Genomic DNA, 15,760 nt, shown 5'->3' on the forward strand with positions numbered 1-15,760 from the left:
CCTGCCCAGAGGGAATCCTGGCCCCTCTGTCTCAGTCATGCAAAGTCAGTGGGGGGATCGTCACTGGGTCGGTCCTCTGCCCCAGTGTGTGGGTAAGCCCTGGTGGACGGGTGGGGAGTGAGAATTAGCTGAGAGCAGAGAGCTGGGGAGGCACTTGTCTCCTTTATTGAACGTCCTCGGGGGCACCTCAGCACTGACCAGGCAGCCAGAGCAGGAGAAAGCGGGCAGGAGGCCGGGGGCAGGGAGACGCCCACTCTCATTTCCAGTCCTTGAAGAATTGCTTGAAGATGGGACTCTCGCGGCCCTGGGGCAGAATCTCCACCTGCAGGAAGAACAGGGGAGAAAGATAGCCCACGAGGTTCCACCCCAGCCTCCACCAGGCAAGGCCAAAGCCACGGAGGAGGGTGCTGGGCCCCAGCCCTGAGTCCACATGGCTCTCCGAGCCAGGAATGCTTCTCCAGGTAAGCCAAGAGATGAGAAAGAAGATTATGGGGACATGAGCTGAGAAAACATCGCCTCAAGAACTCCTGTGTGCAGTTTGATAGACACACTAGTCACAGATGAGCCTTCGGAAAGACTCATGGAGTCCTACTGCTGGCACAACAAGGGGTGTACGGGCCAGGGACAATGGCCCAGAGGAGACACACAAGCTCTGCAAAGGCACACCCGCTCTCTGGGCTGCCAGGGAGGGGCTGCCCAGCATCCTCTTGCTTTTAAATGTTGAAGGATTAAGAGGGGCTTTCCCACTGGATGGTAGGAGGCCAGACTGCTCCTGACTGTGCTGGAGGATTTCCTGCCCTCTTCCCCCAGTCTTTGGGGCAAGAGGCCACGAGAAGAGTCCCAGGAGGGGGAATTGGGGCACAAGGCGCCTCCTCACCTGAGTGTTGGGGGCATAGCGCATGCGAGAGATGAAGTCCTCCGCCACCTGGAGAGCTGCCTGCCGCTCCTTCTCGTTAGCTTTTCGCCCTGGATCAATAGGAAGGGGATTTTTTGTTTTTTAAGAGCAGGGATTCTCTCTAGTTCACATCCCATTTTCTCAAGGAAATTTAAGGGGAGGTCCATAGAACAGCCGGCCACTTTTTAAATAAACGGACCAGGAGGGTTGCAAGACCCTGAGGAGGTCTTTGGAGCCGTGAGGTCAACCTCTTGAGACTTTTCTCAACCCAGCAGCTCCAAGTGATATGAAAGCTGCTCTTTCCGCCTCCTCTAATCAAAACCTTCTGCTCGGATCAGGGGCCCACGGATATTCAGAGAGAGAGCTAGTGTTCCCATGGCATAAGACCCTAAATCTAGAGCCCCGCCCCAGGACACCTCACCTCTGGAGCCTATCAACTGTACCGCTGACAAGTATCAACAAGTATCAAGCCTTTTGTGTAAAACTAAATAGGACAAAAGGGTGTGATTTATTAGTCTTCCTCCCACAATGCCAGATAGCCGACCTCAGCCTAATGGGTACGTAGGCCATTAGGTAGGCCACCAAAGACCTTATAAAAAGGAAGAGCATCCAGTTATCCATTTCTTCCTGTGGGCAGTTCCTTTAATGCAAGCTATACTCCAACTTAAGGCAAAGTACTTTTCTTCTTGGCTCCCAGCGTTCTTGTTTGTTTTCTTCTCCGGTTTCTCTTTCCAGAATGGTTCGGTTCTTTGCTTGGGGTTAAATTCCCTTCCGTGGGTATCTGGGAACCTCTCATGCTTGGAACTGGTCCCACGGGAAAGGGACCCCGTGGCAGCCCCAGTGCACAATCTCCACCCATCCCCGCCCAACTCGTAGAAAGCCGCCATGCTGTCGGCCGCTCTGGCCCTTCCCCGAAGGGGAACACCTTATCATTTCTCATCTTCCTTGGATGACCTTATCCTTGGAACTATCCTTGGAACACCTTATCCTTCCTCATCTTCCTTCCTAGGGCCGGGGGTTTCTCTTGGCTTCGGTTGTCCCCACAAATATCTATTGAGCAAATGCTATTTAGTCACGACACTAGAGATGATACAGTTCCTGCTTTCGGGAAACGTATAATCTGGTCAGGGAGGTAAGACATGCTCAAGAAAAGGCAAGCATGGAGAAGTAAAGAGGCCCCCAGGGTCACTCAGAGGCTCCGAGTTTTGTTTCAACATTTTCAGAGTTAAACCAAGTGGACAAGTTTCCACACAACAGTTTCTATCCCCAGCCAATACAATCTCTTGGAAAAACAAGTTCTACTAGTTCATTTCCCAGTGCATAAAGTGGGATTTAATTTACCTAAAATTTCTCTGTCACACCCCATGGGCAGAATGGCAAGATTGGGATCCCAGCAGCCTTCAAGGGCCTAGGAGTGTTCTAGAACAGTGGTCCTCAAAATGTGCTCCTAGACCAGCAGAAAGGCCTGGGAACCGGTTAGATATCCAAACTCGGGGGGTGGAGGCGGGTAGCCATCTGTTTTAAGAGGCCCTCCAGTGATTCTAAAGCATGCTTGAGTTTCAGAACCATTGCCTGGAATTTAGGGGGGCCGAGAACAGCACAGAGAAAGCCCTCAGGGCCTCCCTGGGGCTGGTTTTGAAAGCAGGCAGGCAGGCTGAGCCCTCCGACGGGAAGCGTGCCCAGCTCAGAGCAGCTGCGGCGGTGTTGGGCTAGCATGGAGAAGCCACACGTACCCTTCCAAATGTAGATCTTGCCACAGAGCCCATTGTCCAGCACGAAGCAGTCATCAGACAGCAGCAGCTCGAGGGCAAAGGGACTGGAGTCGGCCACCTTGGTCAGGTTCATCTGTCCAGTGGCGTCGGAGACCTGGGGGAGGATGGGCAGTGCCAGATCCCACCCCCTGCTCCCAACACACAGCCCTAAGCTCCACCCCTGCACCATGGCCCCAGCCTGAGGACTCGGGGCAGAGAGCACTGACGGGCAAATCGTAGGCACCCCACCCCTCACATCACCCTCAATCACTGTAGCACCGAGGCCCCGCCTCCACTTAGGTGGATTCCAAATTACAAATGAATGCAAAGAATCCGAAAAAGTAAAGCTCAGCATTGGCTTCACACCTCCTTCTCCAACAATGGGCCAAAAGTGAAGTGGCTTTTATCTCCTCAGGAGGGCCGGACATCTGTCCATTTCCCATCCTCACCTCACACCAAGCCCTGAATAAACCACCGTGCTGCCCGGCTCAACGTTCCGGGGCTTTCTCTTCTCCCTTCAGCAGCCCCTGCCTGGGCACAGCGCAGGCCCACAGTGCCCACCTTATACAGAGCCGCGGCCTGGGCGTTTGTCCGGTCAGCTGTCAGGTCTTCCTCAGGGTTCCCCTCCTTCAGAGCAGGCTTGGGGCCCAGGACCTACAGGGGCCAGGGCAGGCCAGCTTTCCAGGGATTCCTGGGCACCTGCTCCAAACCTTCCCAACCCATCATGCCCAAGGCCACCACCTCTGGCAGGGGACTAACTGCATCCTGCACAAGAGCACCCGGCAGAGGTGAGTGAGGCCACTGGTCCATCCACCCAGAGGGATACTTTACTCTGAGTCACACGAGGGCACCCAGTGAGCTAGCCACAGCCCTAAGCAGTACCCCAGACCGCCCACTCCTACCCCTACCATCCTCTACTGACCACCCTCCTCACCCCAGCTTCTCCCGGCTGCCCACCCTAATGTCCCCCGACCTGGATCATCTCAGCAGGCTCTTCCCCATCAGTGACAATCTCCACCTGGGCCTTGCCCTGTCGCTCACTGTCCCTGATGGCCAGGGCCAGGTCTCGTGCCTTATTGCGCTCCAGGATGTTGGATTTTCCACCACACCAGGCGAAGATGTTCTGGAGGGAAGTACAGAGGCTCAGCTGCTTGCATCCATCCTGTTGACTGGATGGGGGGGGGGGGCGCTGGGGGGGGGCGTGGTTCCTGATGAACTGCCCCCTGAAGCGACACTCTTGGCAAGAGTAATTCTCCGCCCAGCCCCCATCTCCTTCCTGATTTATGTTTCTCCACATTGCTCATCCGCATATACTTAAAGGTCTTTATCTTGTTTGTAATCTAGCTCCCCTGGCTAGAAAGTAAGCTTCATTAGGGCATGGGTGTTTTGTTTTGCTTTGCTTTGCTTTGTTCACTGCTGCATGCCCAGGACTAAAACAGAGACTGGCATGTATTTAGGCAGAAAATAAGTATTGAATGAACGAATGAATGAATGAGTGAATGGGTCAATGCCATCTTTGAGCCCAGTGTCTCACACTGCTACCTGCACCCTGCTGAGCTGGTCCCCTCCCTCTAGCTCACTGCTGCCGACACTCCTAACCGCTTCTGGGTTGGCTTCCTGCCTCAAACCTTCAGCACAAGATGTGGTCCAGACTCCTCAGACAGTCTCCTGACCTATGTCTCAGGCAACTTAACAATTTTTGCTCCTCCCATTGCTCCTGTCCCCACTCAGGGTCCCAGTCAAGCTAGACCCTTCCCTGCTGTCAGCATGCCTGCACCTTCCCCCAGCTCAATGCCTCAGCCTCAGCTCACCTGTCCCTTCACCTCAAAAGGTATTTCCCCCTCTGTAAAGGTCTAGTCAAATGGCACCTTCCTGGGACAAGGGCTTCAGCTCAAGCTAGAGGGATGTCTCCCTGCCCCAAACTCTCTCAGCACATGCCCCTGCCTCTCTTAGAGCCCTCATCACATCCTACCGTACATTACAGCAAGTGACAAGCCTGTCTCGGCAGCCTCCCAAGGGCAGACAATTTGTAGTCCCCACGCTGGCTCAGGGTGGGCATCACAGACTCGCTGAGTGAACATTAATGAATGGTGTGGCTGGCAGCTAACTCAGAACTACAAAGGCTCCACGAGAAGAAGAGAGTAGCTTCCAGTGTTAGACACTATGGCTGGATGGCAGAGGGAAGTTTCTGTCCTTTGGAATATAAGATGTTTGCTAATGGCCGGAACAGCTGCTCCCCTTCTCCCCGGCCTCCTGGTCCCTGCCCCCTTATGACACGGTGCCGATACAGCGCTCAGCCCCGCCCCGCCTGCCCACCTGGCCCAAGTCCAGGATGAAGCAGTCCCCGGTGTTGAAGCTGTCCCAGCTCAGCGGCCGCTCGGTGGCACGGATGTTCTTCTTCCCCTTCACCTGGTACAGTTTCTTGATGGCAGCTGGAGTGGCCCCCGGAGAGGTCTTGTGAAACGCTGACTCCACTCCACCTTCCTGCAGCCCAGACGGGACGACCTGAGAGCACTGACAGGAGGCCCGCAGCCCGCCGCACCCACTCCCGGCAGGAGATGGGCAGATAGGTGGGGGAGGACCCAGGCCGGAGGGCACCTGGGCCTTTTTTGCAGGGTGAGAACCGGCTGGAAGGAGGAGGGGCTCTGAGAGGAGCCACAGGGTAAGGGTGCTGGGAGGCGGGCTCTGACCTGGTACTTGAGGCCACGCGGGAAGTAGCTCATGAAGAGGTCGGACTCGTTGCCCTGCACCTCTCGGTGCTGCACGGGTCGCTCCCCGAGCAGGGTGTTGAGATGCACGGCTAGCACGGCACAGGCCCCCTGCTCATCCCGGGATGACTGCTGGCCTGGGGTGGGTGGGAAGTGGCAGAGCCAGGCCCATGAGACCCATGCCCGACTCCGGGCCAGGCCACACCCCCAACTCGTCCCCCAGCTCCCTTACCTATCCACAGGTGCAAGTGGGAGAGCTCCTCCGGGCCGTTGTGCAGCACTAGGTAGGAGTCCCCCGAGAAGAAGATGCCCTGATTCTCACGTGCCACCGGCACTGGCTTCAGCTTCTCCACCCGCCATACGTGTAGGCCAGGATCCTGCACCGAGGCTGGGAACGGAGAGCCGCTGCAGGAGGGAAGAGGGTTGGCAGTGCTGGCCAGGGCCCATGAGGAGTGGACCCAAGCAGAGAGAGCTGGGCAGACCTGGGTGGGCCAAGGGGCTGTGGTGTGGGGATGAGGGGAGCTGTGAGGAGCCCTTGGGGGCGAAGCAGGGGAGCGATGAGAGGGGAGGGGCACAGCCTACCTCTGGGGGAGGTGCGTATACATGCTGTTTCCAGTTCTGAAAAGACAGAAGAAGCCATTATGATTACAAATGTTATGACAACCACCCTTCACAATGGTCTGGGGGGGCATTCCAGGTGTCACATACAATCATATACATTAACTACTTCATCTCCAATAGCACAAGAGGAGATTACCCTGGCTCCATTATGGAGGCAAAGAAACTGAGGCTTAGAAAGTCTGAAGTTCAAAGTCACAAAGCTTATGAATGGCTAATGAAAACTAGGTCTCTGGGGCACCCGGGTGGCTCAGTCAGTTGAGCATCTGACTGTTGATTTCAGCTCAGGTCAAGATCCCAAGGTCATGGGATTGAGCCCTGAGTCGAGCTCTGCATGGAGCGTGGAGCCTACTTGGGATTCTGTCTGTCTCTCTCTCTTCCTCTGCCCTGCTCCCCTGCTCACGCACTCACACTCTCTTTCTCTCTGTCTTTAAAAAACGAAAACAAAAAACTAGGTCTCTGACTCCTGGGCCAACTGGCCAGTGTCTTCCCCTTGCTGTGACCTCTCAGCCATGCCTCTCTTCTGCTTCCAGCCCCTAACTCTGGGTGTTGCATGAGGCGAAATATGGCTCTCTAAGCAATAACTGCTTATATTAGAAACGTCTAAAATCAATAATTTAAGTTATAGAAACACCATAGAAACACCAAAGAAGGAAAAGCAAATTAAACACAAAATAATCAGAAGACAGTAAATAATAAAAGTAAGAGCAGAAATTAATAGAAATAAAAAAGAGAGAAAGTCAATGAAGCTGGTTTTTGGGAAAAAAATCAGTAATATTGATCAACCTTTAGACAAATTAGGAAGATGACACAAATTTACAATTCGTAAATAAGAGAGGTAACTCACTGCAGATTCTACAAATATTAAAAGGATAAAGAGAATATTATAAAAACTTATGCCAATATATTCAACAACATACATGAAATGGGCAAATTCCTCAAAGGATACAAATTATAAAGTTCACTCATGAGAAAATAGATGACCTGAATAGTTCTAATATATATTAAAGAAGTTGCATTTGTACTCAAGCCACCTGTCCCCACACCCCCCAATTCCAGTCCTGGTACATTCTACCAAAAATTTAAGGAAGACATAATACCAATTCTACACAAACTTTTGCAGAAAATAGGAGAGAATACTTCCCAGTTCATCCTATGCCACCAACATTAACCTGATATAACAAACCAGATAAATATGTTATAAAAGAAAAGACTAGACCAATGTCCTTCATGAACATAGACATTAAAAATACTAACAAAATACGGGGCACCTGGGTGGCTCAGTCGGTTGAGCAGCCAACTTCAGCTCAGGTCATGATCTCACCATTTGTGAGTTCAAGCCCCACGTTGGGCTCTGTGCTGACAGCTCAGAGCCTGGATCCTGCTTGGGATTATTTCTCCTGCTCTCTCTGCCCCTCCCCCACTCACGCTCTGTCTCTCAATACTGAATAAAAGTTAAAAAAAAATTTTTTTTTAATATATTAACAAAATTTTAGCATATGGGGGCACCTGGGTGGCTCAGTCTGCTTAGCAGACAACTTCGGCCCAGGTCATGATCTCAAGGTTTGTGAGTTTGGGCCCCACATCAGGCTCTGTGCTAACAGCTCAGAGCTTCCAGGCTGCTTCAGATTCTGTGTCTCCCTCTCTCTCTGCCCCTCCCCCACTCTCTCTCTCTCTTTCTCTCTCTCTCTCTCTGAAAAATAAACATTAAAAAAATTTACAAAAATTTTTTTAGCATATGCAAATCGATAATATATAAAAAGTATAAGTCACCATGATTAAATGGGGTTTATCCCCAGAATGCAAAGTTGGCTTAACATCTGAAAATCAACGGTGCCTGAGTGGCTCAGTCAGTTAAGCATCCAACCTTGGCTGGGGTCATGATCTCCTGGTTCAAGAGTGCGAGCTGCACCCCCCCCACCCCCATCACCCCCGTCAGGCTCTGCACTGGTGCTGAGCCTGCTTGGGATTCTCTCCCTTCCTCTCTCTCTCCCCTTTCCCCACATTCTCTCTCTCTCTCAAAATAAATACATAAACTTAAAAAAAGTTTTGTTTAAAAGTTTAAAAAATAAAAAATAATAAAATTAAATACAATTTTTAAAAATCTGAAAATCAATATAATTCACCTTATTAATTATATATATATATAAAAAAACTCTCTAAAAACCTGATATACAAAGGAAGCCATTTTAGATTTCTCTCTTTTTTTTATGTCTATTTGTTTATTTTGAAAGAGAGAAAGAAGGCAAGCAGGGGAGGGTCAGAGAGAGGGAGAGAGAGAATCCCAAGCAGGCTCTACACTCAGCACAGAGCCAGCCACAGGGCTCGAACCCATGAAACCATGAAATCATGACCTGAGCCAAAAACAAGTCAGATACTTACTTAACTGACTCAGCCACCCGGTGAGCGCCAGAACCATGAGTTTTAATGTTAAGGAATGCAGGAAGTAGAAGAATTGATTGATATCATAAGGGCAAGATGGCTTCCTTTATTTTTTTTTATTTTTTAATGTTTATTTTTGAGAGAGAGAGAGACAGAGAGAGACAGAGTGTCAGCAGGAGAGGGGCAGAGAGAGAGGGAGACACAGAATCTGAAGCAGCTCCAGGCTCTGAGCTGTCAGCACAGAGCCGGACACAGGGCTCAAACCCACAGACCACAAGATCATGACCTGAGCTAAAGTCAGACGCCTAAACAACTGAGCCACCCAGGTGCCCCAAGATGGTTTCCTTTAGGCTACTCATTTATAAGGCAGGTGTACAGTGTATGGGTGAGCCATAAATCAGACCTTTGGGTTTTGTTTTGGTTTTTTGTTTACTTTTCTTTTTTAATTTCAAATTTCTATTTAAATGCTAGTTAGTTACCATATGGTAAAATTGACTTCAGGAGTAGAATTTAGTGATTCATTACTTACAAAGAACACCCAATGCTCATCACAAGTACCCTCCTTAATACCCATCACCCATTTATACCATCCCTCTGCCCCACCTCCCCTCCAGCAACCCTGAGTTTGTTCTCTCTAGTTAAGAGTCTCTTAGGGTTTGCTGCTCTCCCTCTCTTCCCCTTCCCCTATGATCATCTGTTTTGTTTATTAAATTTCACATATGAGTGAAATCATACAATATTTGTCTTTCTCTGACTTATTTCACTTACAGGTTTTTGGTTTAAACAAAGTTTACGTACAGTCATGCTGACTTAGAAAGAAATCTGGGGGCATCTGGGTGGCTGAGTCGGTCACTCAACCGGCTGACTCACTCGGGATTCTGTGTCTCCTTCTCTCTCTCTCTGCCCCTCCCCCACTCACTGTCTCTGTCTCTCCCAAAATAAACTTAAAAAAAATAATTATCTAAAAAGAAACCACATGGTTCCTGCCTATATGCTAATCTATAATCTCTTGAGCTTTTGCAAGATACAGAAAGGTATATAATCCTATAAAAACTGTTCATTCTCTGGAGCACTTTCTTCCCTGTGAAGAGTGTCTCCAGGGTAGCTGTCCAGCTGTCCTAACTTGAGCTCAAATAAAACTCTCTTTCTTTCTTTTAGAGATTCTAAAAGGTTTGTTCATTTTGTATTGACAATATGTACATGTCTATATGTATATGTATATACATATGTATGTATATATATATGTATGTTGCATTGACAATATATACGTGTGTGTGCATGTATATAACCATCTCAGTAGATTCAGAAAAAGCATTTACTAAAATTCGACATCAATTCCTGACTAAAAAACCAAAACAGGGGCACCTGGGTGGCTCAGTCAGTTAAGCCTCCAACTTCAGCTCAGGTCATGATCTCACAGTTTGTGAGTTTGAGCCCCGCGTCGGGCTCTGTGCTGACAGCTCAGAGCCTGGAGCCTGCTTCAGATTCTGTGTCTTCTTCTCTCTCTCTCCCCCTCCTCAACTCGTGCTCTGTCTCTCTCTCTCTCTCTGTCTCTCAGAAGTAAATAAACATTTAAAAAATTTTTTTAAAAAAGCTGTTGGAAGCAGTACAAAGGCCAAAAACATATTTAAAAAACAAAACAAAACAAAACAAAAAAACTTTCACTAAACTAGGAATAAAAAGGAACTTCCTCAACCTGACAAAAGGCACCTACCAAAAACAAACACAGAAACACAAAATCTTTCTAGAGCTAACACTTAGTTCCTTCCCTAATTCTCAACTCTCCCTGGGGAATCCCACCCATTCCCAGGCATCAACTCTCACTTCTGTATGCCCAGCTTCCCCTCAAATGCTTCTCTGCAAGGGCCAAGTGCAGGCCATGCCAAGATGGGCCACTTTGGTATGAACATTATTTTTGAGTTAAAAGCAACCAAAACCCAACCAATTCAGGAAAAGTGGTTTATCTCTCCCTTATCTGCCTGCTTACACCAGGAAGAGAGCCTTTAACAGATTTTTCTTGACCTAAGAAACTTACCTACATCATAGGGTGACCTTGGTTTTCCAAGCATCTCCCTTCACCTTCCTGCTAATGGTCTTTCTCCCCTTTGTATCCTTAAACTCTGCCCCTCTCCTTAGTTCCTCAGTCTTGTTGCTCCCCTGTGTTTGGAATTTCCATGTCTGTGTGGATTCCGCATATGTACACTATTAAATTTGATTTTCTCCTGTTAATCTGTCTCATGTCAATATGATTCTAAGTCCAGCTAGAAGGACCTTGAGGGGCAGAGGAAATTTTTCTTCCCCAACCCCTAAACATCATGTTTCTTCTATAGGTTCAATGAGAGCAACCTTTTTTTGGACAGCTTACCCAGGAAAAAAGAATGGTAAAGGCAAACACTTAAAAAATATATTTTTTTTAATTCGGCAAATGCAGTAACTTCAGCTCCACTCACTATCTCTTTCCTATATTCCCATTACTAGAGAGTTTCTTTTTCTTTTTCTTTTTCTTTTTTTTTTTTTTTTTTTTTTTGGCTTAAAATGCACAGCCCACGGGTCGCCTGGGTGGCTCAGTCGGTTGAGCGTCCGACTTCGGCTCAGGTCATGATCTCGCGGTCTGTGAGTTCGAGCCCCGCATCGGGCTCTGTGCTGATGGCTCAGAGCCTGGAGCCTGCTTCAGATTCTGTGTCTCCCTCTCTCTCTGCCCCTCCCCCGCTCATGCTCTGTCTCTCTCTCTCTCTGTCAAAAATAAATAAAACATTAAAAAAATAATTAAAATGCACAGCCCACACTACCAACCACTGCAACACAATTCACACTGTGCACGTGAACAGCACTTTTGTAAGGTGAGCCTCTGTGACACAGAGTAAGGGCCTGGGGGATTTCAAGGAGGAGGCAAACTGGCCCCATAGGGAGATTCTTAGGGCCCAAGGAAGCGGGAAGGGCCAAGAGCCCTCTTTAGAGGGGGTTGAGTCTGAGTGGAAAACAGAGCAGAAACAGGAGCAGTGGTAATGGATGTAAGATGCCAGGTGAATCATGACTTCTTTTCCATTCCTAACTAACAACATTGCTGGAGGCGTTTTTTCAGAACCGCACTTTCCCAAAGCAGAAGGCAGTGAGGGGGTAGGTAGTTTGGGGGAGGGAACCCTTGTTTCTCCATTCACAGGTCACATGCCATGCCCACATCCCCTACAGCAGGCTGCTCAGCCCGTGACTCAGGTCCGAAGCAGGGGAAGCGGCTGCCCTACCCCCCACGCACTACGCCCCAGCCAGTGGAGAGAGCTGGGGAACAGAGATGGTGTGACAGACAAGACAAGAGGGTCAACTGTTAGCTTTACTATTTTTCCTTCTGTGCTACCGATCTGAGAGTTCGGGCCATAACTCAAAAGCAGGTAGCCCATGAGCGGGACTACAGGCCTCCCAGAGCCACTGCAGGGTTTTGACGAAAGGGGCTTGGCCGCCTGCTTCTTCATCACCCTGGCAACCTGTTCAAGTTACCCTGGGATCCTATAAAAACACAGATGCTCCAGTTCCAGGCCTGGAGATTTTGATTCCACAGGTGTGGAGAGGGGCGTGTGCATCTGCATTTTGAACATATGTTCCAGGTGATTCTGTGCTGCCAGTTAACTGTCCAGAAAGGCATCTCACCCCTGCCCGTATGTTAGAATCGTCAAGCTCAAAAAAATCCCAATGTCCGGGCCACACACCAGACAAGTTAAAATCAGACTCTCTGGGATGCAGCCTGGACATCGTGTTTGAGAAGTCCCAGGTGACTCACTCAGGGCTGAAACTCCTGCTGTCCCATCGGATCCCTGCCCCCCCTGGCTCCCGGCTCTCCCAGGTAAGGGCCCCCTGACACGAGGCCTTCTCACTCCTCTCCCTTCCAGCCGCTCTGCCCAAGGCCACAGCTCCTTGAGCTTTCTCAGTAGCACATCCACCCCTCGTCCATCAACGCCACACCACCCTCCAGGCCCGTACCAAACCCCAGCTGTCCAAGGAGCCTTCCGGGACATTCGGTAGCCTCAGCCTTCTGGGACTTCTCCCAGCAGCCCCCTCACTCAGGAGCATGTACTTGAGTCTCTGTTTGCAGGTGTCTTATAGCTTCACGCCTCAGCCGGAGCAGCAGACTTGCTTGACCGTCCTGCATTCCTCAAGTGGCCCACGACAGGGTCTATTCAATTCCACACAAAGTCTACCCTGGGAACATGGCACACTGGGCAGAATGAGGGTGGTGAGGATGGTAGGGGCACAGAAATGAGGAAGAACCATCCGTGTCTCATGGTCTGACTGGAGGGGGCAGGCAAGGAGGGAGCCGTCACACCCAGCGGGGCCACAGACAAACTTTCTCTAGGTGGAGAATGTCACAGAATCACAGATGTCAGCATCAGAAGGAGCCTAAATGCTCTGCATCTACCTCCAACACATGCCCATACACACACAGTGCAAGAATCCCTTCTATGGCATCCCTCACCATCCTCCTCTTGAACACTTCTGGTGATGGGGAACTCACCACCTAACAAGGCAGCCTCCTCCATATATACCTTTTAGGTTAAAACCTTTGCTTCCTCCCACTTTGCCGTAGTGCACTAAGTTATGGATCTGCCAGCCTCCCCCACTAGACTATAAAGGCCTTTTGGGCAGAGATGGTATTTTGCCTCTCTAGCTGGAAGCTGAAGGGGAGTAAAATATACCACCCCAAAATAAGCCTCTTTGGCCTGATGATTATATTTTAAACTGGCTAGTTTTCTTTCTTTCTTTCTTTTTCTTTTAAAATGACTATTTTTAAGAAGCTGCAGATACAGGTGAAGTTCTGAAAAGCAAGTAGAAGTTGCCCTATGTAGGAGATGTTTACATTTATAAGGAAATCTCCATAGGTGAGGGTATCTCCCCACTAGATCAGGAAGGGAGACCCTGGTGGCCAGCCCTCACTGGCCTAAGAGGGTCCCAGCCAACAAGCCCCAGGGGCCGACTTTCCCTCACCCACCCTCGACACTTTCACCTTTCCACAGCTCTCCTTCCTCCCGCTTCTGCTTTTCATGCTCCAGTGCCTCCCTGCCCGCCCCACCCAGCTTCTCACTTATCAAAGGAGAAAGCAGCCATGTAAACCTGCATAACAATCTTGCCCTTGTTTACCACGCCCTTCCCGGTAACCTCCCGTAACAGACCCCCAGCATCTCTTGTCTTTAGCAGAGATGGTTATTTAAGGTGATGGCTTCATTTCAGGGAGTTTTCCTGGGTCTCTCCCAAGTATTCAAGAGGTATATACATTATTAGACTTCTGGTTTTCTCCAATTAATCTGTCTTATATCAATTCAATAGACTGGCCAAACTCCTTAGATGGGAAGAAGGGAAAACTTTCCCACCGCTGCAAGCCCCACCCTGTGCCTGGCACCCTGCAGGTGCTCGGAGGGTGCGTCAGAGGCACAGGACCTGTGGGGGCTCACTCGAGCAGCTGGAGCCAGAGAGAGAGAAAGAGAGAGAGAGAGAGATTTTGCAGGCTGGGACAGGCTGCAGCCCCGGAGGCAGAAAGCAGAGGCTGGGGAATCCAGTGAGACTGTCAAGGGGCCAGGGGTTGGGCAGGATGCACACGGAGCATCCACAACCCGGACTTAGGAAGGGACTTGCCTTTGAGGACACCCTGGGGGACCTGCGGGGGCGAGGTGTCACCATCATGCGTATTTTTAAGGCAATGCTTGACAACTGTCAGAGCGATAGCAGTCCTCCGGTGCTCTCTCTGCCCTCCTCAGATGCTGACTCTGTTGATCGCTACAGGTCCCTTCACCTCACAGTCCATTTGCCCCTAGTTATAAAATGAAACAGCCCCTACCCCTCTCCCCAAGAGAGGGTAGAAGGGTGAGTGTCAACTCTAGAAATGGCAACAAGTCTTTCCAGCCTGGGATGGGGGCATTCAGGAAAGGAGCTGGGTCCAGAGGCCTCGCCTGGGGACTCCTTGGCCAGTGCTCTTTCCCCTGACACCAAGTGGGATCCCTCCTCCACCTTCCCCCCCCCCCTTCTTCTCCCCTTCCCCTACCCCAGGCCAAGGACCAGACCCCAGCAGAAGTCTTGCTGAATTTGCAAAACAGTGCGCTGTGCTACAGTTTGAATTCCTGCTGGGAAGGAAGTCCTGCTCTCCCCCTCCCCCCACCACTGCAGTCCACCAGTCTACGGTCGGGCCAGCCCCGTCTTAGGGACAGGCATCCTCAAATCTGGCAGGAGGTCGGGCACCACCTCTCCCACCAGCCCGGACACGCCTGACCCTGGAGTTGTTTGTCTGTATCCCGAGCCCAACCCACCCTCCTCCGGGGCAGCCGTGGGGCTCCAGACAGACAATACATGTACCTGGAACCTGGCACAAAGCTGCCAGGAAAGCGGGCTGGGGGACCAGAAGTCCTGGACAAAGCGGCTTCCAGAAATGCGAGTCTCTGTTTCCAGACCCTGGCGGCCAGCCCTCACCCCTCTAAGAGGGTCCCAGCCAGCAAGTCCCAGGGGCCCTCTCTCCCTCAGCCACCTTGCCACTTTCACCTTTCCGCAGCTCTCCTTCCTTCCTCCCTCTTCTGCTTTTCAGGCTCTTCTGCCTCCCGCCCCGCCTCACCCAGCTTCTCACTTCTCGAGGTCCCCTCCCCGCCCCCCCCTTCTGCCCCCACCCTGCAGACCCTTGTCCCCTCCCTCGCGGGGGACAGTGCCGAGGGGCTGGCCTCTCTGCACGGAGAGCCCCGGGAAAACTACCACACTCACCAGCCTCCGGCGTTCGTGTCTGCCTGCCCCCGGCCTCTGTGGGTTAGTCACATTTCCTGGGTGGGGTCACTGCCTCTGCAGGACTTTTTCCTCCTCCCCCAGACTTGTCTTTCTCCTTGCCCAGAAAGCATCCATTTGATTTGGTTGTTTTTTTTTTTTTTTAAGCTCACTAATGAGGGAGTGTCTGGGGTCTAGGAAACATTCTTTGCTGTGTCCTGCAGGCCAAATACCTCTACCTTGGGTCGTCCTTCTTGTTCACCAGATGTTTACTGACACAGTCTGGGCACTGGGCGCTCTGAGGGTCAGCCATAAAATGAAGGGTGGTTCGGGGCGCCTGGTTGGCTCACTCGGTAGAGTATGTGACTCATGATCTTGGGATTGTGAGTTCAAGCCCCACATTGAGCATAGAGCCTACTTTAAAAAATGAAAACAAACATAAAAAGAAGGGTGGTTCTGGCTCAACCCAGGGGCATCTTGCCTATATCACATCATAGGACCCCAGAGCTAGTCTTGTCCAACTTGCTCGCACACTTTCTAAAGGAGGATACCGAGGCCCTGAGAGCACAGGTGGCTTGCACAGGGATGGGACTCAGGTCACATAGGAACGGGAAGTAGAGGCAGTGTAAGGGAAGCTTCCATGTCCTTCTGAATCCTTGTAGAGGTATGAAGCAGAGTCT

The 15,760-nt window shown here is 50.6% G+C and overlaps 1 protein-coding gene across 6 annotated transcripts; it reads right to left on the reverse strand.

Annotated features, from left to right (window-relative positions):
- Positions 1–143: 143 nt before the first annotated feature.
- Positions 144–15,134, reverse strand: CAPG (capping actin protein, gelsolin like). Of its 6 annotated transcripts, none has more exons than XM_047069696.1 (10): positions 15,084–15,134; positions 5,937–5,972; positions 5,587–5,759; positions 5,337–5,491; positions 4,963–5,130; positions 3,620–3,769; positions 3,208–3,300; positions 2,629–2,761; positions 878–966; positions 144–322 (listed from the first exon to the last, which is right to left on the reverse strand). In XM_047069696.1, the coding sequence occupies exons 2-10, from the start codon at positions 5,957–5,959 to the stop codon at positions 257–259; spliced, it is 1,050 nt and encodes a 349-aa protein (XP_046925652.1). In that variant the 5' UTR covers positions 5,960–5,972; positions 15,084–15,134; the 3' UTR covers positions 144–256. The 6 variants fall into 6 exon arrangements, with proteins under 6 accessions (XP_046925652.1, XP_046925654.1, XP_046925651.1 ...); XM_047069698.1 differs by lacking the exon at positions 15,084–15,134 and adding an exon at positions 14,871–14,889; XM_047069695.1 differs by lacking the exon at positions 15,084–15,134 and adding an exon at positions 14,688–14,849.
- Positions 15,135–15,760: the final 626 nt, after the last annotated feature.

Source organism: Lynx rufus, unplaced genomic scaffold, assembly GCF_022079265.1.
Source record: "Lynx rufus isolate CCGP_SWC_20201006 ecotype Redwood Valley unplaced genomic scaffold, mLynRuf1.p SCAF_8, whole genome shotgun sequence".
In the NCBI taxonomy this organism is placed as follows: Eukaryota; Metazoa; Chordata; class Mammalia; order Carnivora; family Felidae; genus Lynx; species Lynx rufus.